The 24,870-nt window shown below is 40.6% G+C and overlaps 1 protein-coding gene across 1 annotated transcript in view; it reads right to left on the bottom strand.

Annotated features, from left to right (window-relative positions):
• The window catches only part of NBEA (neurobeachin), an 812,633-nt gene that overhangs the window by 340,501 nt on the left and 447,262 nt on the right, over nt 1-24,870 (bottom strand). Inside the window, 1 exon segment of the mRNA XM_033948014.1 lies at nt 15,627-15,770. Coding sequence (XP_033803905.1) covers nt 15,627-15,770 — 144 coding nt within the window.

Genomic DNA, 24,870 nt, shown 5'->3' with positions numbered 1-24,870 from the left:
AAGATGGCTGCTGAGGCAAGTTGCTGAGCAGACGCTGAAGCGGACAACAATTGTTAGCTCATTTTGGAGCATTTCCTTGATAACATTTTCCAAACATGCTGAAAAGGAGGAGAAGGAGCACTGGTGGAGCCTCATAGCGCTCCGGAACACCTACTTCCGGTAACATTGAAGTGCTGCTTAGGCGAATGCAGGGCATCATGACATCGTCGGGGACATCGCAGTTGGAGACACTTCAGGCAAATGGATTGGAGGCGTCTCAGCGAAGTTTTGCGATCACGCTGAGCCCCGACGTTAGACCGCCTCCTTTGCATCCCCAAGCAACCAGCTCCCCAGAGGTTGAGAGCCTACCAGAAGTCGGCATGCGTTCTCCCCTGGAGGCTTCGCGGAGCTGTGTGGGGGAAGCCGATTCGGGCTCACAGGCTATCCAGGAGAGCCTGAGTATGGACGGGGCTGCTGTAACAACAGATTCTGGACCTACCCAGGCAAGTGGAAGTGGAGGAGAGTTCTCAGCTGGTGAGCATAAACTTTCACATTTACATTTGCAATATCCTACCATAGTTAAACCCCAAGAAGTCACTTTGGACGCTTTGTGGGATCTGGTAGCCAATTTGGTGAAGACAATGAATATTCAACAAGTGCAAGTGGAGGGGAAGATAATAGAACATGAAAAGGAAATTATTCTGCTAAAACAAGATATTGGTGACTCTAAGTTATCTGTACATAGTATTAAAAGTGAATTAAAATCTTCCAAACAACTTCAAGAAACTTTAATTAAAGATAATCTGAATTTAAGAAGGAAGATTGAGACATTTGAAAATTTTTCAAGAGGTAACAATATCAGATTGATTAATTTTCCAAGAGTTACAACAATTACTCCTCGTGAGATGTTAAAACGATACCTGTTGGAAATACTGGAAGTTCCTGAAGGCTCATTACCTCCATTTATACAGGTCTACTATTTACCCAAGAAAAATTTAATTCAACAACAGGAAAATAGCCAAGGACCAATAGATGTATCAATTTTATTGGATTTATCTGATAGTGAAATGGTTACCCCGGCAACATTGGTAGCAACTTTAGCTTTAATGATGGACAAACACTGGATTTTGAGACTTTTCTTTAAAAATAGATTAAAGGAATTCTTGGGACTTAAGATACAAATGTTCCCAGACTTGGCTAGAGACACACAAAAGCGAAGAAAAGAATTTCTTATGTTAAAACCAGGAATTATAGCTCTTGGAGCAATTTTTTACCTTCGTTATCCTTGCAAATGTATCATACAATATAATTCTCAAAAATATCTTTTCTTTAAGCCCTACCAGCTGACTTCTTTCCTCTCTCTATCTCAGCTTGAGAAGGAAAAGAAAGGAGTATAGAAGAATTTAGATGCCCTTATCAGTTAACTTGTATCATTTTGTCTTAGTTATTATTTCCTAATTTCCGTTTTATATATTACATTTTGGATCTTTTGTGGACTTGAGCTGATTTAAGTTAAATTAATATCTTTGAATTAATTTTATTACTGGATTTTTTGATTTAAAAGCTTTCTCTACAAGTATATCTTGATTTGTATTTTTGAAAATTAATAAATAAAAAAAATTAAAAAAAATAGTAACCTTGACAGGACATTCATCTCTAATACCGCTATCTTACCCCACCAGGACAACCAAAGCTCCCGCCGTCTCTGGAAGTTGATCCGCACCTGTTGCACAATCCTTTTGTGATTGACCTGATACAGGCAGTTCAATTTACGCAGTTAAGTATACCGCTAAACACCGGATGTGAGATCCCATGATTTTAAATGGAAACCTTACTCCAATCCTTTGTTCTTCCTCAGCAGATAATTGAAGACCCATAAACTCAGACTTGTCCATGTTGACCTTAAAGCCCGCTAAAGCTCCATATTTCGGGAGTGTGAGTTTTGGGTCCCAGATATACAGCAAGATATTATCTGTGAACAATGAAATCTTATGTTCCTGAGCCCTAGCCTATATTCCCTTCAAATCTGGATGGTCTCTAATGTAAACTGCTAAGGGCTCCATTGAAATGGCAAATAATAAGGGTGATAAGAGGCATCCCTACCTTGTCCCCCTCTTTATTGAGCAGAAATCTGTATAGGAGCCATTAATTTTCAAGCACGCTCTTGGTTGTATGTATAAAGCCTGTACCCAAGAATAGAAAGCATCACCCAGACCCAGTTTTTGCATCACTACTCATAAGAATTCCCAATTTACCATAGCAAATGCCTTTCTGCCGTCAATAGCAAGTAGCGCGGTCTTCTCAGGGTGCCTTTTCGCATGCCAAATCAAATGCAAAGAGCGGTGAACATTATCCTGCATCTGTCTCCTCATTATAATTCCTGATTGGTCAACATGAACAAGTCTTGGTAGAATCCTAGCAGGCCTCAAAGCCATAACTTTTGCTATAATCTTCACATCTACATTCAATAATGATATAGGTCTGTAAGATCCGCATCCCACTGGATCTTTTCCCAGTTTCAGAAGTACTGTTTTACCTGCCTCCTCCATGGACGATGGCAATGTCCCTCCCTCCTGAACCCCATTGGTAACTCTAGCCAAAAGGCTACCCAAAATATCCCTGAATTGTTTATTTTCCTGTAAAACCGTCCAACCCCAGAGATTTGCCCTGATTCAATGTTTTAATGACTTCCATCACTTCAGATGGGGTTACTGGTTCACTCAATCTCATCCGAACAGACTCAGATAACCTTGACAGCTGTAATTGATCCAAGAAGGTTGCTATAGCTGGCATCTTTCCATTAACTTCTCTCTGATAGAGCTTTTTATAAAATTGTATAAAGCTGGCCTGAATATCCAAATCCATGCAACAAGTAGATCCCCAGGCTCTCTGATTTCCTGTATCATAGTCTGAGCTCTCCTTTTCTTCAGGTATCTGGCTAATATAGTGCCTGATTTGTTACCAAACTCAAACACCCGCTGTTTTAGTTGTGCCCTTAAAAAAATCAACATTCTACAATTGGTATCTATGTAACTCCCCTCTAATAGACCTCAGTTTGTCCCCTCACATCCGGATCCTGATGAGCTTTATGCTGAAGTTCCAGCTGTATCAGTTGTTCTCTTAATTGTGACATTTTAGTATTTCTACTTTTCTTTTTCCTTGCTCCCTATTTGATAAGACATCCCAAATGACTGCTTTAAGAGCATCCCATAGTGTCCTATCACTTACTTTCCAGGTATCATTATCACCTAAATATGGTACAACAGCAGATCGAACCTCTTCACATATCTGAGGATCACCTAGTAAAGTTTCAGTCACCAGAACTGCTTCCGCTCTTGTCTTGCCAAATCCCCTCCACAAAACCCAGACCGGAGAATGGTTTGAAATTTGAATGGCCTCTATTTCCGCTTTCACCAAATCCCCACACTGATTACTGTGAGCCCAAATTTCATCTATCCTCGTATAGGTTTGAGTAGCATGTGAATAAAAAGTGTAGTTTCATTGTGTACCATCAGATATTCTCCAGCAATCAAAAAGGTTTAAACTTCTCATTAGGTCACGAAACGCTTTTCTTTGTCTTTTCCCATATCCAGATCCCTCCCTCGAGTGGTCAAACATTGAACTAAATGTAACATTAAAGTCCCCACCTACCAAAATCACTCCCCCGGGTGCAAAATCCAGTAATGGTTGTGTAAGGGATTTGTAATATTGTGCCTGTCTTGTATTGGGTCCATAGATATTAATATTGGTGAATAAGGTTCCTTTATAGGTTTCCCATGTAAAGCTATACATCTACCTTCTGCATCCTTATATTCCTGCTCTATAACTAGACCCATCCCTCTTCGAATTAGTATAGTTAGGCCCCCTCTTTTTCTGCCCTCCCTTCACTTGATGAGTGATCACCGCCTCAAAGCCTTGGTGGGCTAACAAGTGATGATCTCATGCCCTCAAATGAGTCTCCTGGAACAAGATCACATCCCACTGCAATCACTTTAATTCCTTATGGACTTTATTCCATTTCATTCCAGGGTTATTAAGACATTAACATTCCAAGATCTGATCTTGAATTCACAATAGATGACTTTAATTTAATTTAATTTTATTTTATTTCTTATATACCGCAATACCTTTATTACCCTCCCCATCTCCCCCAGAACCCCCAACCTGATCTCCCCCTGATGTCTCCTCTGGTCTCTCCTCTCCCCGACCAGACATATGAAAAGGAAATGAAATCCTTCCCACTCAGCTCACATGTCTCAACCATTCTCAATCACTAGTCATACACCCCCAGCCAATACCCCTCACACTTCAACAACACTTTCATATATCTTCATCCAGAAACCAATATGAGTAGCACAAACATCAAAAATAAATTTAGTCCTGTTCCTCAGGTAGCAGTCTTACAGGCAGACTTCCCCTGGCACATAACCATCTGCCAAGCTCCATCTTTCCAGGGTTCTGCTGATGGTCCCGGTTGTTGTTCTGCAGTTGGTGCATTGCAACACCCCCACTCTCTAAGTACATTCCATGCCTCTTTGATAGTATGAATCTTTCTTAATTTACCATTGATTGTAATCCACATAACGAAGGGAAAAAGGTATCAATATTTATGCCCCTCATTTCTCAACAGCCTAGTTATGTTTTTAAAGGCTTGTCTTTTTTGTAAAGTTGCACAAGCCAGGTCTTGAAACCCTCCCACCTTCAGGTTTTTCTAACGCCATTCCAACATGCTTCGGGCTTTAGCTAATATGCGTTCCTTAGTCCCCAAATCACCGAAGCATGCAATAATGTCCCGCACATTTGTGCCCCTAGGGGAGCCCAAACTTTGATGTGCCCTTTGGATGTGCAATGTTGCTCCTTTGGCCCCCTCATCCAGCTCCAGCAAAGCACTGCAAATCTCTCTCACCACTGCTACAATGTAATGTAATGTAATTTATTTCTTATATACCGCTACATCCGTTAGGTTCTAAGCGGTGTTTTGCGTCTGTATTTACCAAAGAAGATGTACACAGCATACCAGAACTCATCAGGCTATATGCTGGAAACGAAGACAGAAAGCTGACAGGATTGACGGTTACTCTAGAGGAGGTGTGTAGGCAGATTGATAGGCTTAAGAGCAATAAATCCCCGGGACTGGATGGCATCCATCCGAGGGTCATCAAGGAACTGAAAGGGACCATAGCTGAACTGCTTCAACTAATAGCCAATCTGTCGATCAAATCGGGAAAGATTCTGGAAGACTGGAAGGTGGCGAATGTTACGCCAATCTTCAAGAAAGGTTCGAGGGGAGATCCGGGAAACTACAGACCTGTGAGTCTGACTTCGGTACCGGGAAAGATGGTAGAGTCACTGATAAAGGATAGCATCATTGATCACCTTGACGGACATGGGCTGATGAGGACCAGTCAGCACGGTTTTAGCAAAGGCAGATCGTGTTTGACGAAATTGCTGCACTTCTTTGAGGGAGTAAACAGACAGATAGACAAGGGTGATCCGGTCGACATTGTATATCTGGATTTTCAGAAGGCGTTCAACAAGGTTCCGCATGAACGACTACTTCAGAAAATTGCGAGCCATGGAATCGAGGGTGAAATACTCACATGGATTAAAAACTGGCTGGAGCATAGGAAACAGAGAGCGGGGGTTAATGGATAACATTCGGACTGGAAGAGCGTCACCAGTGGGGTACCGCAGGGCTCGGTGCTTTGACCCATGCTCTTTAACATCTTTATAAACGATCTGGACATAGGTACGACAAGTGAGATGATTAAATTTGCGGACGATACAAAGTTATTCAGAGTAGTGAAGATGCAGGGGGATTGCGAAGATCTGCAACGTGACATAATCGGGCTCGAGGAATGGGCATTGACATGGCAGATGAGATTTAATGTGGATAAGTGTAAAGTGATGCATGTCGGTAACAAAAATTTCATGCACGAATACAGGATGTCAGGGGCGGTATTTGGAGAGACCTCCCAGGAAAGGGACTTGGGAGTTCTGATCAACAAGTCGATGAAGCCGTTCACGCAATGTACGGCGGCAGCAAAAAGGGCAAACAGAATGCTAGGAATGATAAAGAAGGGGATCACGAACAGATCAGAGAAGGTTATCATGCCGCTGAACTGGGCCATGGGGCGCCCTCACCTGGAGTACTGCATCCAACACTGGTCGCCACACATGAAGAAGGACACGGTACTACTCGAAAGGGTCCAGAGAAGAGCAACTAAGATGGTTAAGGGGTTGAAGGAGCTGCCGTATAGCGAAATATTAGAGAAACTGGCCTTTTCTCCCTCGAACAGAGGAGATTGAGAGGGGACATGATCAAAACATTCAAGGTACTGAAGGGGATAGACTTAGTAGATAAGGACAGGTTGTTCACCCTCTCTAAGGTAGGGAGAACGAGAGGGCACTCTCTAAAGTTAAAAGGGGATATATTCCATACATACATAAGAAAGTTCTTCTTCACCCAGAGAGTGGTAGAAAGCTGGAACGCTCTTCCGCAAGCTGTTATAGGGGAAAACACCCTCCCGGGACTCAAGACAAAGTTAGACAAGTTTCTGCTGAACAAGAACGTGCGCTGGTAGGGCTAGTCTCAGTTAGGGTGCTGGTTTTTGACCAGAGGGCCACCGCGTGACATGTATTTTTATAGACGGTATATCAAAAATGAATAAATAAAGAATCTTGACTGCTGGGCATAATGGACCACTGGTCTGACCCAGCAGCGGCAATTCTTATGTTCTTAGATACCTTTGAAATGAAGATTGCAGAGGCGTGATCTATTCTCTAAGTCTTCTACTTGGGCCTGAATGTAGTCACACCTACTTGAATATTTTTCCCATTTTCACCGTCCTCCAGCATCATAGATCTCTGGATCAGGCTATAGGGGCATCCATGAGTATTTATTCACACCTACTTCTACATCTGAGCTTGTCTATCCACCAAGTCTTGTTCATTTTCACCCCCGTCACTATAGATGCCACATGTTCCTCTGAGGCGGTCACACGCACTCCAATCTCGTACACATCATTCTTTATTTCAGATAGTCATCTTCACATCCTGGTGAACTCCCACCATATCTTTCTTTAGTTCGTGGATCCACATGGGCTCCACAAAATCCTTCGATTTTGTGCCATCCTCGAGCTGATTCACTGATGCATCGTCCTCCAATTTGTAGGACTGTGGCACCAGCACTTTCCCACAATCCAACCCATAGGCCCAGACATTGATTTCATTTTTTCTCCCAATTCCGCTGTAAAACAGAATTTTTCAAGTTTCTTCCTTGTGGTCATCTTGCAAGCAATTAGGATCACTGCTGAAGTATGGCGTTTTTTTAATTTTTGAGAACGTTGTTCCAACAATCCATCTTGGGCTTTGACATCACTTCCTCCTTCTAGCAAGTTTAATATTATCTTCTTTCCCAATGTGTTTAGAGTCCTTATGGCTCTGGTACCAGCCCAGTAAATATCTAATTATGGTATCAATTAGATAGATAGATATACATTTTTAACCAATGGGGAGAGACCATCAATTAGACAACACTATCACAAATAAAAATACATCAAATTTACTTTCACCCAGCAAATAAACATATAATTACAGGTTACATAATCCCAATTATTGAGGCTTAAACAACAACAAAGAGAAAGGATACGTCTTCATTAAGTAATTTCCTGTTAGAGCAGTATACTACATTTCTAGAATTGTCAGCCACTAATATATGAAAGCTCAGTTCTTCCAAAAGGCAGATTAAAAAATGCACACTATTTATAATGCGAGATATCAAGCATACACAGTCATACACAAATACAATATTCTAAATTCTGGGATGCAATTCTGTATAACTGACATCAAATGCAATAGACAAAATACAGACTAGGGCCACATCCAACAAACTCAAACTAAATATGGATAAAAACAAAGTTCTATGGTTTTATAACACTGTACACATGGTTCCTTCCACTGTAACTCTAACCTCAGGAAACAACCTGAATATCAGCAAGATGTCCAAGGTCCTTGGAGTTATACTTGACTCCACCCTATTGTATGAATCTGAAGATTAAGGAAGAAATCCTTCTACAATATGAAAAACTATGACTTATCCAACCCTTTTTTCAAGAGCACCACTTTGCTGTACTAATGGAAATGCTTATACTGTCCCAGCTGGATTACTACAACTCCGTCTATGCAGGTCTAAACTCTACTCTCCTGAACAGATGATAAAAAAACACAACAATCAGACATATTCAAACTAAAAAAAAATTGATTCTGTCTCACTTCACTATAAGAACTTACACTAGCTTCCCGTCAAAACTCACATTGCCTTCAAACTATCATGTATAATGTTCCAAATTCTATATGTAAAAACCACAGAGCCACTCAAACTTATTCGTCAATTCCTGGCCAGCATCAAACAGAAAAATGGAGTCGCTTCAGCGACTCCTTCCATCTCCCAAAGGAGTTAAATACAAACACACATTTGACTCGCTCTTCACTTACTTTGGCACCAAGGCCTGGAACAACCTCCCAACAGACATTAAGATGGAAACATTCTTAGAACAGATTCAGAGAAAAATTAAAAACTCTCTTCTTTGAAAGCATACACATTATAGACAACTAACTCAAAATACCTAATATCACTAAATCCCATACCCAACTCTGTTCATAACTCAGTCTTCCTCAAACTGATATAATATAATATAGGATTTACATCTGTAATTCATTATATTGTAAGTCACTTTGAACCTATTTTGGTATAGAGAGACTCAGAAATACTGGATTAGATTAGATTATAAATTGTAACTCTAGATAGTTTTACATTTTAACAGTCCATCAGAACCAACACTGATCCATAAACTTTAAATGCAGTTTATATTCTTTTCCAAACACAGCAAGCAAAGAAAAGCATCAGCAGACATAATCTATAGATTCCTCTCACCATTCATACTGTTTCGCTGTGAAGAGAAAGATCGACAGGAAACAGTTGTGGGCACTATGAAGGGAAGTATGAACAGAAACAGGGAAGAAGACAATAACATTTCTTGAAACTCTAACCCACAGTGGTAATAAAAAGAATCTGACAATTTAAGTTGAGTACTCAAAGGGGATTAATTCATTCTGGAGCTTCTTCCTACAGATATCCATTATATGGAAATCCTCTAATATTCCCTTAAAGTGCACTGATTTTCACTACTATGCATTCAAACCTCTAGCCAGATAACTAAGCTCAATACATTTTTTCTGTCTTTTGTTCTCATTTTTTAAAACCACAGTGCCTTCCTCAAACTGGTATTTGGCTTTCTTGAAATCTGACACAGTCTCCGTCTCTACCACCTCTTCTGGGAGACTGTTCCACACATCTACGACCCTTTCTGTAAAAAAGGTATTTCCTTAGATTACTCCTGAGCCTATCACCTCTTAACTTCATCCTATGCCCTCTCATTCCAGAGCTTCCTTTCAAATGAAACTCAACTCGTGCATTTACATCACTTAGGTATTTAAACATCTCTATTATATTTCCCCTCTCCTGCCTTTCCTCCAAAGCATACAGATTGAGATCTTTAAGTCTATCTCTCGTTTTTGACTTATGCAGTCTCCTGCTACACATTCACTAGCCATGACTCCTCCCATCTCTCACATGGCATTCAGACATTAAGTTTCCACAATAAACATTTTGTTTAGGGGAAACTTTATTAATACCCTTAGTCATTTGATGTCATTGACGGATGGCCACAAGAGTTCACCTGTCATGACCTATATCAAGGATTGAATCTTTCTGCTTTTATTTTTATCTGTTCAATACCCCAATTAGTCAAGACACCCCAACCCATGGCTTTTCTTAATACAGTGGTACCTTGGATTACGAGCATAATCCGTTCCAGGAGCATGCTCGTAATCCAAAATGCTCGTATATCAAGCAAGTTTCCCCATAGGAAGTAAGGGAAACTTTCTTTGATATGTTCCCACCCCCCACCTTCCCCCCCCCCCGAGGCCATCAGCGCTGCTCCCCCCCCCCCCCCACGAGAACCGGCATTGCTCCCCACGAACCGGCACCCTCCCCTCCATGATCCGGCACCCCCCGCCGCCATCGGGCCCCCCCCCGCCACCATCGGGCACCCCCCCCTGCCGCGACCTGAGATCCCCCAACCCACCCGAACCCTCTTCTTACTTCCAGTGTAGCCTCCGCATCTGCACCGGCACCAGCATGTCCTGTGCGTTGGTGCCGGTGCCCGAAAATCTGCTTCCTGTGTCGGGCCTTTAGCATGCGCGCATGCTGAAGGCCTGGCTATTTTTTGAAGGGCACAGAAGCTGCCTGCCTTGAAGTCCACTGTTGCCACTGCAACCACAGCTGAGCCAGACCTGCTTACTTGTCTGGACTGGTTCTGGCTGGGATGGCAAAAGTGTAGCAAGTCCATGTTTTGAGGTAGCACTTCCTACTCTATAATGACATCTAGGATGTTCACCTATTTTTACATACTCCGTGAAAGGTATTGCTGAGGCTGTGGTTTGGAGAAGAGGCAGAGTTGCAATATAAGCACATATTTAACAAAATGTTTGTGTCTGTGTAGATTATACATGCACATTTATTACAACTTTGGAGTAGGTGTAAACCTGTGCATCACCATTTGTTTATTATTGGGACTAGATCTGAAAGATACTTTTATAAAGACATATAGGTGCCTATGTAGCTTTTATAAAATAAAACAACAATAATCCAAAGTAAACTGAAAGAAAAATAAATATTACGCATTCTAATTTCAAAATCTTAAATGATCTACAGTATATAACTGACCATCACACTCAGGAGATTACTCAATGACTCAAGTCTATTTAATCATCATTCCAATTTTCTTCTAACTATATAGTCTTTGGACTATGCTGCATTAATTGTTAGCATACTGTAACACCTAATGCAAGGACATGATAACTTACTTTTGCACTAAAAAGTCCATTAGCATGCAGTATAGAATGACGTGGGGAAAAATTTATCCCTGTATCTATCCTAGCCCCATCCCATCCCCGCCACATCCATGTGGACTCTGTCTGATCCCATCCATACAAGTCTTGAATAGCTATTTTATATTGAAATCATTATATTAAAGTATAAAAAGGAACAATATGGTGTACAATTGTCATTTTATAAATCACAAATACAGAAAAAGGATCAACAAAACCCATCTCCCCTCACAATATCCCCTCCACTATCAAGAAAACTGAATGCTACATAGAAAAATCATCCTAACAGAATACCTCGGTAACACACACAGAACACAAATGCCAAATAAATAATAACTGACCAAAAATGATAAATATAAATTAAACCAAAATCCCAAGTAGCCACACTATCCATATAGTACAACACCAAATAAATAAAATGATTCATTTCCTCCTATACTATGCAAAATATAAAGATCACACATGCCAGGGATGGTGTTAGGCCAAGGAATACAATTAGAGCAAATGCCCCCTGGCTAGAGAAAGCCCTAAGCCTGCTGCAAGCTGAAGATGGCATGGGCTAGTAGAGGGCTTTGGGGTCCCCTCCCAAATTTCTGCCCTGGGCCCTGCCATGTCTAACATCAGCACCGGCAAATAAACATTTCAGTTCTTATATATTCTAATCACAAAATAGAAAATAAAATTATTTTTCTACCTTTTATTGTCTGGTCATTATTCAAATCATGTTGGTCCCAGGCTCTGGTTTCTGTTTGGGAAAACTTCTACGAGTTGGGTTTCAAACTATTAAGTTGCTATAGGGGGACAGACTGAAGGTCCATTAAGCCCAGTATCCTGTTTTCAACAATGGCCAATCCAAGTCACAACTATCTGGCAAGATCCTGAGCAGCAAAACAGATTTATGCTGCTTATTCTAGGAATAAGCAGTGAATTTCCCCAAGTTTATCTTAAAAATAGCTTATGGACTTTTATTTTAAGAAATTATCCAAACCTTTTTTAAACTCTGCTAAGCTAACTACTTTCACCACATTCTCCAGCAACAAAATTAATAATTTAATTAAACATTGAGTAAATAAATATTTTTTCTAGTTTGTTGTAAATCTGCTACTTAGTATATCCATCACATGCCCCAAAGTCCTAATATTCTTGGAATGAGTAAACAAGCGATTCACATCTACCCATTCTACTCCACTCAATATTTTATAGACCTCTATCACATCTCCCCTGAGCCATCTCTTCTCCAAACTGAAGAGCCCTAGGTGCTTTAGCCTTTCCTGATAAGGAAGTCACCCATTCCTTTTATCATTTCCATCACTCTTCTCTGTATCTTCTATAATTCCACTGTTTTGAGATATGGCGACCAGAATTACACACAGTATTCAAGATGCAGCCACATCAGAGAACGATACAAAGGCATTATAACATTTTCATCTTTATTTTCTATTCCTTTACTAATAATTCTTAACATCTCATATTTGCTTTCTTAGCTGCTGCTGCACATTGAGCTGAGGGTTTCAACGTAACCTCAACGATGACACCTAGATCCTTTTCCTGGGCGGTGACTGCTTACATGGAATCATACATCACAGAGCTAAAGTTTGGGTTCCTCTTTCCCACATATATCACTTTGCAATTGCTCACAATACATGCCATCTGCCATTTTAATGCCCAGTCATCCAATTTCACAAGGTCCTCTTGCAATTTTTCAAAGTCCTTTTGTGATTTAATAACTTTGAACAATATTGTGTCATCAGCAAATTTACCCCCTCCTCCCCCTGTTTTACAAAATTGCACAAGAGGTTTTAGCACTGGCCAGCACACTGATATGCTTTGATGCTCATAGGAATTATATGACTATTGGAGCAGCGCAGAGCATTCAGAGTGCTGGCTGGCACTAAAAATCTCTTGAGTGGTTTTGTAAAAGGGGGGGTGGTTAATTATCTCACTAATTATTCTCATCTGTAGAACACTGATAAATATGCTAAAAAGCAGCAGACCCAGCACAGACCTCCAGGAGATCCCCACTATTTACCCTTCTTCATTGAGAATATTGACCATTTATCCTTACTCTCTGTTTTCTATCTTTTAACCAGTTCTTTATCCATAAAAGTACATTACCTCCTATCCCATGACTTTCAAATTTCCTCAGAAGTCTTTCATGAGGTATTTTGTCAAATGCCTTTAGAAAACCCATATAAATAAAATTGTCTGGCTCACCTTTATCCACATGTTTATTCACCCCCTCAAAGAAAGTAGTGGTGCTGACTCATTAATTCATGTTTATGTATATGCTCTATAATTTTATTCTTTATAATAGTCTCTACCATTTTGCCTGGTACCAACATCAGATTCACCAATCTATAGTTTGCCAGATCACTTCTGGAACCCTTTTAAAAAATTTGCGTTATGCTGACCATCCTCCAGTCTTCTAGTACCATGTTAGAGAATATAAAGATAAATTACTAACAATAGCTCTGCAAGTTCATTTTTCAATTGTATAAGTACTCTACTGATCTACTCGACCTCATTCATTCTTCACCTTCCCCTCAGTTAAAAGATGCATTCATAAGAGATTCATCAACAGACTCCTACCCTACCAAGCAGCCTCCAAAGATCCCAAATGGAGCTAACTGGGCAGAATATCAGCCTCTTACATGCACTTCAGAAAGCTTCTAAAAATGTTCCTCTTCCCCAAACAGGACGACCCACCTTAAATTTTCCATTAAAAGACTCCCGACCCACTGACTCTCTATTCTACGTTGTTGCTCTAAGACTATGAACATTCCTATCTATTTATCTCCCTCCTTATAAAACCCCACTTAAACTCCCTCTATGCAATCTATACAATTTTCAGTCCTCTCTCCACTGCTGTAGCTCGCTGATTCTCCTCAGCCATTTTTCCTGTAAACCGCCTTGAACCAAAAGGCTTTCACAGTATATAAATAAAGATTTATGTTATGTTATGTTACTCTGGGATGTATATTATCAGGTCTAGGGGATTTTCTACTGTTCAGTGTGTCAAATTGCTCCATTATATCTTCCAATGCCATTTTCCCTGACTCATCAGCATTGAATACAATTTCTGACACTGGTATTTACCCCACATTTCTCTCGGTGAAGAACAAAGCAGAGAATTAACTTAATCTCTCTGATATGGCCATGTCTTCCCTGAGTACCTTTTTACCCCTTGGTCTTCTAGCAGTCCAACTAATTCTTTTCCTGGCTTCTTGTTTTTAATATACCTAAAAAAGTTTTTACTATGTGTTTTTGCCTACAACATAATCTTCTTTTCAAGGTCTCTCTTTGCCTTCCTTATCAATGCCTTGGATTTGACATGCACTAGTGATATTCAGATACTTTACCACATCCCTTGTGAAAATATTACTGAGTTTAATCTCTGCCTCTAACAGTTACTGTTACTCGCCCTTAAGCGCTCCCTTCCTTGTGCCCCTGATTATCTTCATTGACTCCTTTTCCCCTACAAGTCTACCTGTATGCTGTACTCATCCAACGCAGGCTTCTTGGCTCTTCTGCCCCCTCTGTTGCCTATGTGGAAACTACATGCAAGACTGCCTTCAATTACACTGCTCCTAAACTATGGAATGCGCAACTTCGTCAGGAGTCTTCCTAAACCTCCTTCAAAAGTCTTAAAACTAATCTTTTTACAGCTGCATTTTCCTAATGCTTTCCCTCTCTCAATGTTCTCTTTTTTTCCTTACTTGCTTCCTTGGTTGTTTTAGTTGTACATTGCATGTAACCCATTTTATGGTATTTTGCGGTATATCGGATTAATAAATGATGATTTAGACATTTTTCTGCAATAATGGACTATTTGTAAGTCAAATTGTTGGGAAACTAATTTAAAGTGGGGGTAACTAATACATCAGGAACCATAAACTCAGGACTATTTTGTCAAGGCTAAAGACCTCGAAAGCAACTCGTTTCACTTGAGATTAATTTCTCATGAATTGCTTGCATCATCATCGCTTTAGTTTTAGCCTGAATATTTTTTATGCTTCATTCATTTTGATTATAATAAAGTCTCTTAATGTTTTCAAATAATTAATAGGAACATTGCAAAAAACAAAAAACACTTAGGGCTCCTTTTACTAAGGTGCGCTAGCGATTTTAGCGCGCACTGCATTGCTGCATGCGCTAACCCCGCTCTGCACCAAGAACTAATGCCAGCTCAATGCTGGCGTTAGCGTCTAGCGCGTGCAGCAATGCAGTGCGTGCTACGCGTGCGCTAAAACTGCTAGCGCGGCTTAGTAAAAGGAGCTCTTAGCTTAAGACAAGGATCCTGTGCTTGCCTGTCTTGATTAGACTGTAAGCTCTGTCAAGAAGAGACTGCCTTATACATATGTGTTTAGTGTACACGCTGCATACAGCTAGTAATGCTATAGAAATGATAAGTAGTAATAGTGCATGCTAATCAATAGTAATTGACCCCAAAGAAAAAAGGAATACTACTAACACTTTTAGCCTGTACTTCTGGAGCTATATGTGTTTAATGCCTATGAGAATAAATTGGCCCTATAGTACAGTGCACTAACAGTTAGTAAATGTCCTGCTGCATAGGCTCTGACATACTGATATACAAGCAGTTCACAAATTGCTGATAAAAAAATTAATTGACAATTACTTAAGGTTCCCTATTATTTGTCAGCCTTGGGTTAATGTAGTAAATAAAGGATTACCTGCAAGATTGTCGATTTCCTTCTCTTGCAGCAGACTGACAGCATCATCATCTCCTTCCAGCATAAGCTCTGTTTCTGTGTTTTGACTGACTACAGATTGATTTTTGAATGTTTTCTTGGATTTTAACAAATCCTCCTCTGTACCTAAATGTAGGTGAAAGACTGAGTTAGCATATTTTTTTTTGAAAATCATGAAAATGGTAGCTACTGTTAAGTTATGAAGTAATGTACATTCAGCAAAACTGTATATTAAATGTTTAAAACAAAAATGTATTTGAAATCTGAAAGTAAAATGCTGTTACTTGAACAATTTAATTATTTTCTAACTCAAAACAGTGTGATTACATTTATAACAAATTGCAAGGCACCTAATTTCTAGCCTATTTTATAAAGCCATGTAGGCCTTGGGTGCCTGTTTTGCCTGCAGATGTCCCTTTGGAAATTATTCTATGTAGAGTTAAATGTATAATTTTTTTCAGATTATGTCTTTTATAAAATTACTTAGGTGCTTATTAGGGGCATTTTCAAAACTAAGATCTCAAAAAAATGGCATAAATTGGCACTTGGACATTTTTCTCACCAAAACATCCAAGTGCCTATTTTTGAAACTGCTTTTCTAGACATCTTGTGAGGTATCCTAGCTGCTCTGTATACAAAACTAAAAGGGGCATGTTGGAAGTGTGTTCTGGGCAGGCATAGATTTGGATGTCTTGCAGTAATAATCAAACCTTTCCTAAGACATCCTGGACTGAAGTTAGACAGTGTGAGCTAGACCTGTTTTAAAAATGTCCAAGTGCCAAAAACGTACCCAAAGTGACCAGATGACCAGTGGATAAAGTTATGATCCCCCCCCACCCACACACACACTCCCCCAGTGATCACTAACCCCCTTCCACCCTCCCAAAAATCTAAATAAAATAGTACATATCTGTCTGTAGAACAGCAGCATTTGGTATGGGAATGCCTAGTAAAGCATCACACAGGTGTCTTAAATAGCTTGATGAGTGGGTTAGTGAGCCACAGAGAGGGGAACCAAGGCTCATAAGCCATTCTAACCACTACATTTATGGTGGAAAGTGAGAGTTCAACAAAACCCACCAAAATCCTACTATACTGCCATACAAGTGCTACCTACAGCCATAAAAGCCTATACGAGGGGGAGAACGATAGGCCAGATATTGGAGAAGCGGGAAGCCCCCACTCAGATACATGGTGTCCATATGAAGTGTTCCCACTGTCAGTGGTGTCATAACACTATAGAAAGAGGACGTTGGCAGGACCCTCAAACTGGTTTAGTTATTCAGGCTCGTGAGAATACTAATTGCAGGTCAGATTGGGTCATTTATATAAAAGTATGCCCGTGTCCCCTTGTATATGTGGGCCGTACTAAGCGCCCGGTTCATCTACGATTAAACAAGCATAAATCCCAGATTTGTACTGAGTCGCTGTCAGCCCCCCTTGTTCAACATTGGATTGCAAAAAAACATGGAGTGGATCAGATTATGTGGAGAGTAATAGACTGACTGACAGTTCAGGGGGTGGAGGGTGACTTAGAGGCAAAGTTAAATTTTTTGGAACAAAGGTGGATTTACCGCCTTAATGCAGTTACCCCCTTGGGGCTCAATTTAGAGTTAGAGTGGTCCTCACTTATATGAGATTTCGCTGGAGTCTAGTCCTCCGTCTTCATCTTGTTTAGAGAGTTAGTTAGGGAGTGCTTTATTGTATTATTTAAACCTTTCTTGTTTCACTTAACAGTTGAAGAAGCCTCCCCCCCCCCCCCCCCCCCCCCGTTTTTGTGCTGGCTGTTGGTTCGGCCTTGAGCTGATGTCAGTACTGGTGTTGCTGACTCTGCCCAGTAGCGGTCCCAACAGCTCAGCGGGGAGGTATTTAGGGAAAGTTATAGAACGCCACAGCCATTTTAAAAAAAACACATAGTGGTCATGTCGTGGGAAACCAGTTCTAATCTAGGTAAGAACCTTAGTGAATATGAGTGTTCCTACTATATATGATTCAAACAAATTTAGTATCAGTAATAAGGGTTTTATTATTCTAGGGATCGTAGCCCTGACAAAACCCCTCCAGGGTGATGTATCCCTTAGAATGGACCACTTAAGCTAAGTATTAGCTTTATATAAATGGAAGATTTGAAAAATTTGTTACATTCTAATTCAAAATATTTATAAGTGACCCCGTGAGGATTGAGTGTATAAATCCAACCACTATGAAACATATTTGAGTGGCTGGTGGCATTTCTGAGGGTCTGAAGATTAGTGTTATCAGAGGGGATAATTAAGACGTGGCTATTAGTAGACTGGCCTCCTAGGATTATAAGATGAAGTGGGGCCATAAGATGACTTTCCAGAATCAACCAAATCGGCAGATTCTCCATGAGTTCAGGAAGCATCCAATACATACCCTGATGCAAAATAGAAGCTTGATGATATCTATAAAAATTTGGAAAATTTACCCCTCCCATCGATTGATATTTTTGCAATAATACTAAGACTATTCTAGGAGTTTTACCAAGCCAAAGGAATTTTGAAAGAATCCCATTTAGGTTTTTTTTTAAAAGATGATTGAAAATAAATTGGTAAAATTCTCATTTGGTAACAGACTACAGGCAAGATCATCATTTTGATGGTTTGGACTCTCCCCCACCAAGAAAGATGTAATGGATTTCAATGCTCACACAATTCTTTGACCTTAAGAACATAACATAAGAACTGCCATCTCCGGATCAGACCTTCGGTTCATCAAGTCCGGCGATCCGCACATGAGAGGCCCAGCCAGGTGTACACCTGAGGTAATTTTAGTCACCTATATCCCTCTATGCCTCTCATAAGGAGATGAATTGGATGATAGCCTTAAACAATAGTCTTATACAAGGTACAGTATCAACCTTATCCCAAGGTGATGTTCTAAGTCACTCTAAATGCCTTGTAACAGAGGAGTAACAATAATTTTTCTCGGCCCTCAGAGATGCCACCAGGGGATCAAACGATCATATCCCCCGGCTTTACGCACCTAATCGTCATCGGGTCGGTGCAAAGTGTGAAACTGGTATATCGTTTTTTTTCCGTGTTTTTTTTTTATATATATAATTAACTCTTATAATGATTTAAAACAAGATATTGAGAACTTAGATCGGGTGGCCACGTCATGTATAACTAGCATAAAAAGGGATAGTAGCCCTGAGGAAACCCCCTCTACGGGTGAAACATGTTAGCTTGTTTATCCCTTGTCAACCACCATTTACCATCCCGGTTAAGCTAAGTATTCACTTCAAAACTCTTCAGTAATATTTATTGTTTTAAATCATTATAAGAGTTAATTATATATATTAAAAAAAACACGGAAAAAAAACGATATACCGGGGGATATGATCGTTTGATCCCCTGGTGGCATCTCTGAGGGCCGAGAAAAATTATTGTTACTCCTCTGTTACAAGGCATTTAGGGTGACTTAGAACATCACCTTGGGATAAAGTCTCATAAGGAGATGTGCATCTAGTTTGCTTTTAAATCCTAGAACAGTGGATTCTGCAATAATCTCCTCTGGGACAGCACTCCAAGTGTTCACCACTCGTTGCGTGAAGCAGAACTTCCTGATATTTGTCCTGGACTTGTCCCCCCTTAGCTTCAGTCCATGTCCTCTTGTCTGTGTCACATTGGACATTGTAAATAATTTTTTTTCCTGCTCTATTTTGTAGATTACTTTCAGTATTTTGAAAGTCTCGATCATATCCCCTCGCAGTCTCCTTTTCTCAAGGGAGAACAATCCCAGTCTCTTAAGTCGTTCCTCATATTCCAAGTTCTCCATACCTTTTATTAGCTTTGTTGCTCGTCTCTGCACCCTCTCCAGCAGTTTTACATCCTTCTTTAGGTTGGGAAACCAATGTTGACACAGTATTCCAAGTGTGGTTTGACCATTGCCCTATAAAGCGGCATTATAACTTTCTCCGATCTACTCGTAATTCCTTTCTTTATCATGCCTAACATTCTATTTGCTTTCTTTGCCACTGCTGCACATTGTGCCGACGGTTTCAGGACCCTATCTATCAGTACACCCAGGTCCTTTTCTTGTTCACTCTTATCCAGAGTTGCACCTGACATTCTATACTTGTGTTCCTTGTTCTTTCTGCCTAAACGCATTACTTTGCACTTTTCCACATTAAACTTCATCTGCCATTTCTCCACCCATTTCTCTAACTGACACAAGTCACTCTGGAGTTCCTCGCTATCCTTCTGTGATCTGATTGCCTGGCATAGCTTTGTGTCGTCTGCAAACTTGATGATCTCACTGGATGTTCCTTCTTCTAGGTCATTGATGAAAAATTTTAAATAAGATGTGCCCTGGGGCATACTACTAGTCACTTTCTCTCAGTCTGAGAACTTCCCATTTATGCCCACTCTCTGCTTTCTGCTCTCCAGCCATTTGCCTATCCATCTTAGTATATCTCCCTCTATTCCATGGCTTTGTAGTTTCCTGAGAAGTCTTTCATGTGGAACCTTGTCGAACGCTTTCTGGAAGTCCAAGTATATTATGTCCACCGGTTCTCCACTATCAATTTGTTTGTTCACTGTCTCAAAAAATAGAAGTAAATTCGTCAAACATGATTTCCCTTTCCTGAAGCCATGTTGACTGACTCTCATCAGGTCGTGTGTATCCAAGTGACAGACTATGCTATCTTTAATCAGTGCTTCAACTATCTTTCCGGGGACAGACGTAAGACTCACAGGTCTGTAGTTGCCCGGTTCTCCTCATGATCCTTTTTTGAAAATTGGCGTGACGTTCTCTGTCTTCCAATCGTCCAGTATCTGTCCAGTTCTAATTGACCTTCGACAATAAGGATTTTTCATTTACTGTAATTGTATCTTCCAATGTCTTTTGAATCATTATACCTAAGTATTTTATTCCCTCTTCCTTCCAAAGGAATGGGAATGGATCAAGTATTCCTTTTACACAGTGTACATTCAATGGAAGAACCTCTGATTTATTCCAATTTATTTTATAACCAGAAAATTTACCAAAACTATCAATCAATTCCAGTAAATGAGGGATGGTTGATTCAGGATTTTTCAAATGAATCAATGTATCATCTGCATAAGCCGAAACGTTATAATCTCGACTTGCATATGGAATTCCCTGTATCTCCTTTGCCTGCTGAATAGCCAACAACAAGGGTTCCAAAACAATATAAAAAAGCAAAGGAGATAAGGGACATCCTTGTCTAACTCCCCTCTTCAGACAAAAATGCTCTGAGAATGAATCCTTCTATGTTACTGAAGACTCCCAGTGGCTTCAAATTCTGTACTCGGTGCAATCAGACTACCTCTGGTTCTAACACCCAGTTCTGATATATTCAGTGTTTGGGGCCAGATCATAACCACTTAAACTGTATTCTTTGCTTGTATATACAGAAAAGAACCAAAGATCCAGAGAGGCTCAGAAAGAGAAAATTTTTGGAGTCAAGACCAAATTGTTGATGTTGGCATATGCATCTTCACCAGTACCAGGAGCATCAGTCCCAATGGCTACCAGAACTATGTGCAACACTGAGAGAGGTCATGCACAGAGTGGGTGTCCACCTGCCTTGATGCTGATTGATTCCGAGGGTCACTCAATAGGACCCTCGGAATCAATCAGCATCAGAACCAACACTGAGGAGGTGTGGGGATTCAACATTGTCCTTGCTGGCACCAAGGAGTCTCAATGCTGTGTCAGGTGAAGGCCAAAAAGGACAAACATTAGTCCCCTTTGATGAATGGTGCGAGTGAGCTCCAGGTCATAAAAAACATTGGTACCCTATTTAGGTCTCCAAGTAGCTGGGACTTGGTACCCATACAACATCTACAAACATGCAAGCTGTTTCTGATTTGATGCCCCAGCCTTTATCATGAACACATCTGGGCCATGCTCCAAGATCATTTGGCAGGGCTGAAATAGTGTACAAAACTTCAGAAACCACACTTGCTGTACCAAATGTTAGTAGATGGAATTCATTCTATTATGTTGTTGGCAAAGTGTATGCTATTGTGGAGAAGTCTGAAACTGTGGTCAATGACATCTGTGAGAAGCTTTCCCTAGCAGCTTTCCGCTTAAATGAAATTTATTTCATGGCAAAGTATATTAAGGAGATGAAACTGATTGCTATGGCACTGGACACACTGCAGGCTGAAGACCAGCATTTCATGGGAGTTCTTCTGACAATGATTTCTTCTCGGCATGCACATCTTACCTCCATCAGGCCTTCACTCAAATTTGCCAGCACATTTTTGACGCTCTAATGAATGGAATCATTAAGCACTTTGGTCCACTTGAGGCTAAGGATGATTTGATAGTAGCAAGTGTTTCACATCCACAGTTCATGCTGTGCTAGATCCAGTCAGATGCTGCCAGAGCTCATGCCAAATACTTGCTGATGCAAGCAATGCAGGCTCAGGCTGACGCTGCAAACACAAATTCTAATGCAACACCATCTTCCAGTGAAGACACCAGCTTCTTCTGCTTCTATTAATCAAATAAAGGGAACACTTTGCAGTTGGAACTAGATCTCTTCATCAATGATGCTGCCCATGATATATCCAGTCTCCAGTGCTATCCAACTATGAAGGAAGTGTTTATTCTGAAGAATACGAGCCTTCCATTAAGCACACCAGTGGAGAGACTTCAACATCGGTGGACAGATTCTTATACCACGCAGGAACAGTTTAACCAGTGAGCATTTTGAAATGCTTTAATGCTCAGAGCCAATAAGAAATTCATTTGAAAATAATGTACTCATTGTAATGTTCATATAGTCATAATTATTAAACAAAGTAACTATAAACTACCTAGTTAAATTATTTTGTAACTAGTAAAGTAACTATTTACATTTAGTGAAAAGTCACTGAAATCAGTAATTAGTTACTTTTATCACATGTAACTAGTAAAGGTAACTAGTTACTTTTTTTTTTTTTTACAGTAAATAGCACAGCACTGGCCCTCTCAATCCGGAGCTTCCTTACAATTGAAGATTCGCCTGAAGCGCATTTATGCCACTTAGATATTTAAATGTCACTATTATATCTCCCTTCTCCCACCTTTCCTCCAAAGTATACATATTGAGAACTTTAAGTCTGCCCCCATACGCCTTATGACGAAGACCACCAACTTCATCCTGTTTATATCTTTTGAAGGTGTAGTCTCCAGAATTATACACAATTGATGCTTATCACTATTGTGTAGAACAGGGCTGCCCAAGTCCGGTCCTCGAGATCTACTGGAAGGCCAGGTTTTCAGGATATCCACAATGAATATGCATGAGAGAGATTTGCATGCACTGCCTTCTTGGTATGCAAATCTCCCTCATGCATATTCATTGTGGATATCCTGAAAACCTGGCCTGCCAGTAGATCTCGAGGACCGGACTTGGGCAGCCCTGGTGTAGAGGGCAAGCCCATCATTGGACCGCCTCTAGTTGTTTGCTTCATGAGAGGTTTACTTTTAACAGAAACCCTGTGAAACCTCTGTGTTATAGGACTTCAACATCATTCTCATCCAACTGATGAAAGCTCCTTTTGAGTCACTAAATTCCTATTCTCTGAAGTACTTGACCTGGAAGGTAGTTGGGTTTTTTTATGGTAGTTACTTCAGTTTTCAGAATCAGTGAGCTTAAGGCCCTAGTAGATCCTTGTCACACAAAATTTCATCATAACAGAGTAGTTCTCCACATGCACCCTAAATTCCTTCCTAAGGTAGTATCAGATTTTCAAATAAATCAGTTAATTGTCCTTCCAATATTTTTCCCAAACTTCATGCCCATCCTGGTCAAAGCGCACTACATACCTTGGACTGCAAGTGAGCACTGGTCATTACCTGGAGTGGATTAGGCCCTACAGACAGTCCATTCAACTTTTTGGTTCTTTTAACCCAAACAGGATAAACACACAATTTCCATTTAGCTGGCAGATTGCATTTCTTTCAATTATGCCCAGGCTGGGCTGACTCTAGAGCAATGTTCTTCAACCTTTTTACACCTATGGACCGGCGGAAATAAAATAATTATTTCGTGGACCGGCAAACTAATAAGACTGAAATTTTTAAAAACCCCATTGCCGCCCCATCCCCGCGAGCTCGGTCCCATTAACCATCTGATCCCATCCGCACAAGCCTCAAATAGTTATGATTTTATATTGAACATATTTTATTAAAGTATAAAAAGAAACAATATTCTGTACAATTGTCATTTTATAAATATAAATAATACAGGGCAAGGATCAACAAAACCCCCGTCTCCCCTCCCCTTCACATATATCCCCTCTACTATCAAGAAAACTGAATAAGCCAAATTATTACAGAATGCTACACAAATATCATGCTAACAGAATACCACAGTCACACATGGCAGGAATGGTGTTAGGGGAGTGGAACTAGGGCAACTGCCTCCTGGTCAGAGAGAGCCCTAAGCCAGCTGGAAGCTAAAGACGCACTGCCTGGGCTTTGCACTCCCCAGTTATGTCTAACATCAGCTCTAACAGGATACATATTTTAAATCTGATATAGTCTAATCACAAGATAGAAATAAAATTATTTTTTTCTACCTTTTGTCGTCTCTGGTTTCTGCTTTCATCTTCTTTTCACTCTCTTCCATCCAGCGTCTGCCCTCTGTCTCTTCAATCTAGCATCTGCCTCTTCCATCCACTGTCTGCCCTCTACCCCTCCCCTTTCCATATGGTATCTGCGTTCTTTCTATGCCCCTCTCTCCTACACCAGATCTAGCATCTTTGTCCCTCTTTCCTTATTTTTCATCTGATCCCCCTTCCCAGCATCAATCTCTTTCTACTTTGTCATTCCTCTGTCTCTCCCCTTTCCCTCATCTGATCTCTCCATTCCATCCTGACTCCTTCCCCTCCTCTAATCTCCCTGCCAGCTGTTTCCTTCCAATGTTCCTCCTCCCCTGTCCAGCAGTACCTTCTCCCTTTCTTCCTCCCCTTATCCAACAGTAATTCTCATTCCTTCTCCCCTGTCAGCAGTAGCCCCTTCCCCTCCCTTGTCCAGGAGTACCCCTTCTCCCTTTCCTCCTCCCCTTATCCAACAGTAATTCTCGTCCCTTCCCTTTCCCTTCTCCCCTGTCAGCAGTAGCCCTTTCCCCTCCCTTGTCCAGGAGCACCCCTACTCCCTTCCCTCCTTCCCTCTCCAGCAAATGTTTCCTCTATGTAGGCTAGCGGCAGCTCTGTGTGCTTTTAACTTCGGCACACAGCTG

This window comes from Geotrypetes seraphini, chromosome 6, assembly GCF_902459505.1.
Source record: "Geotrypetes seraphini chromosome 6, aGeoSer1.1, whole genome shotgun sequence".
Taxonomy (NCBI): Eukaryota; Metazoa; Chordata; class Amphibia; order Gymnophiona; family Dermophiidae; genus Geotrypetes; species Geotrypetes seraphini.
This window is presented reverse-complemented; position numbering and strand designations above follow the sequence as displayed.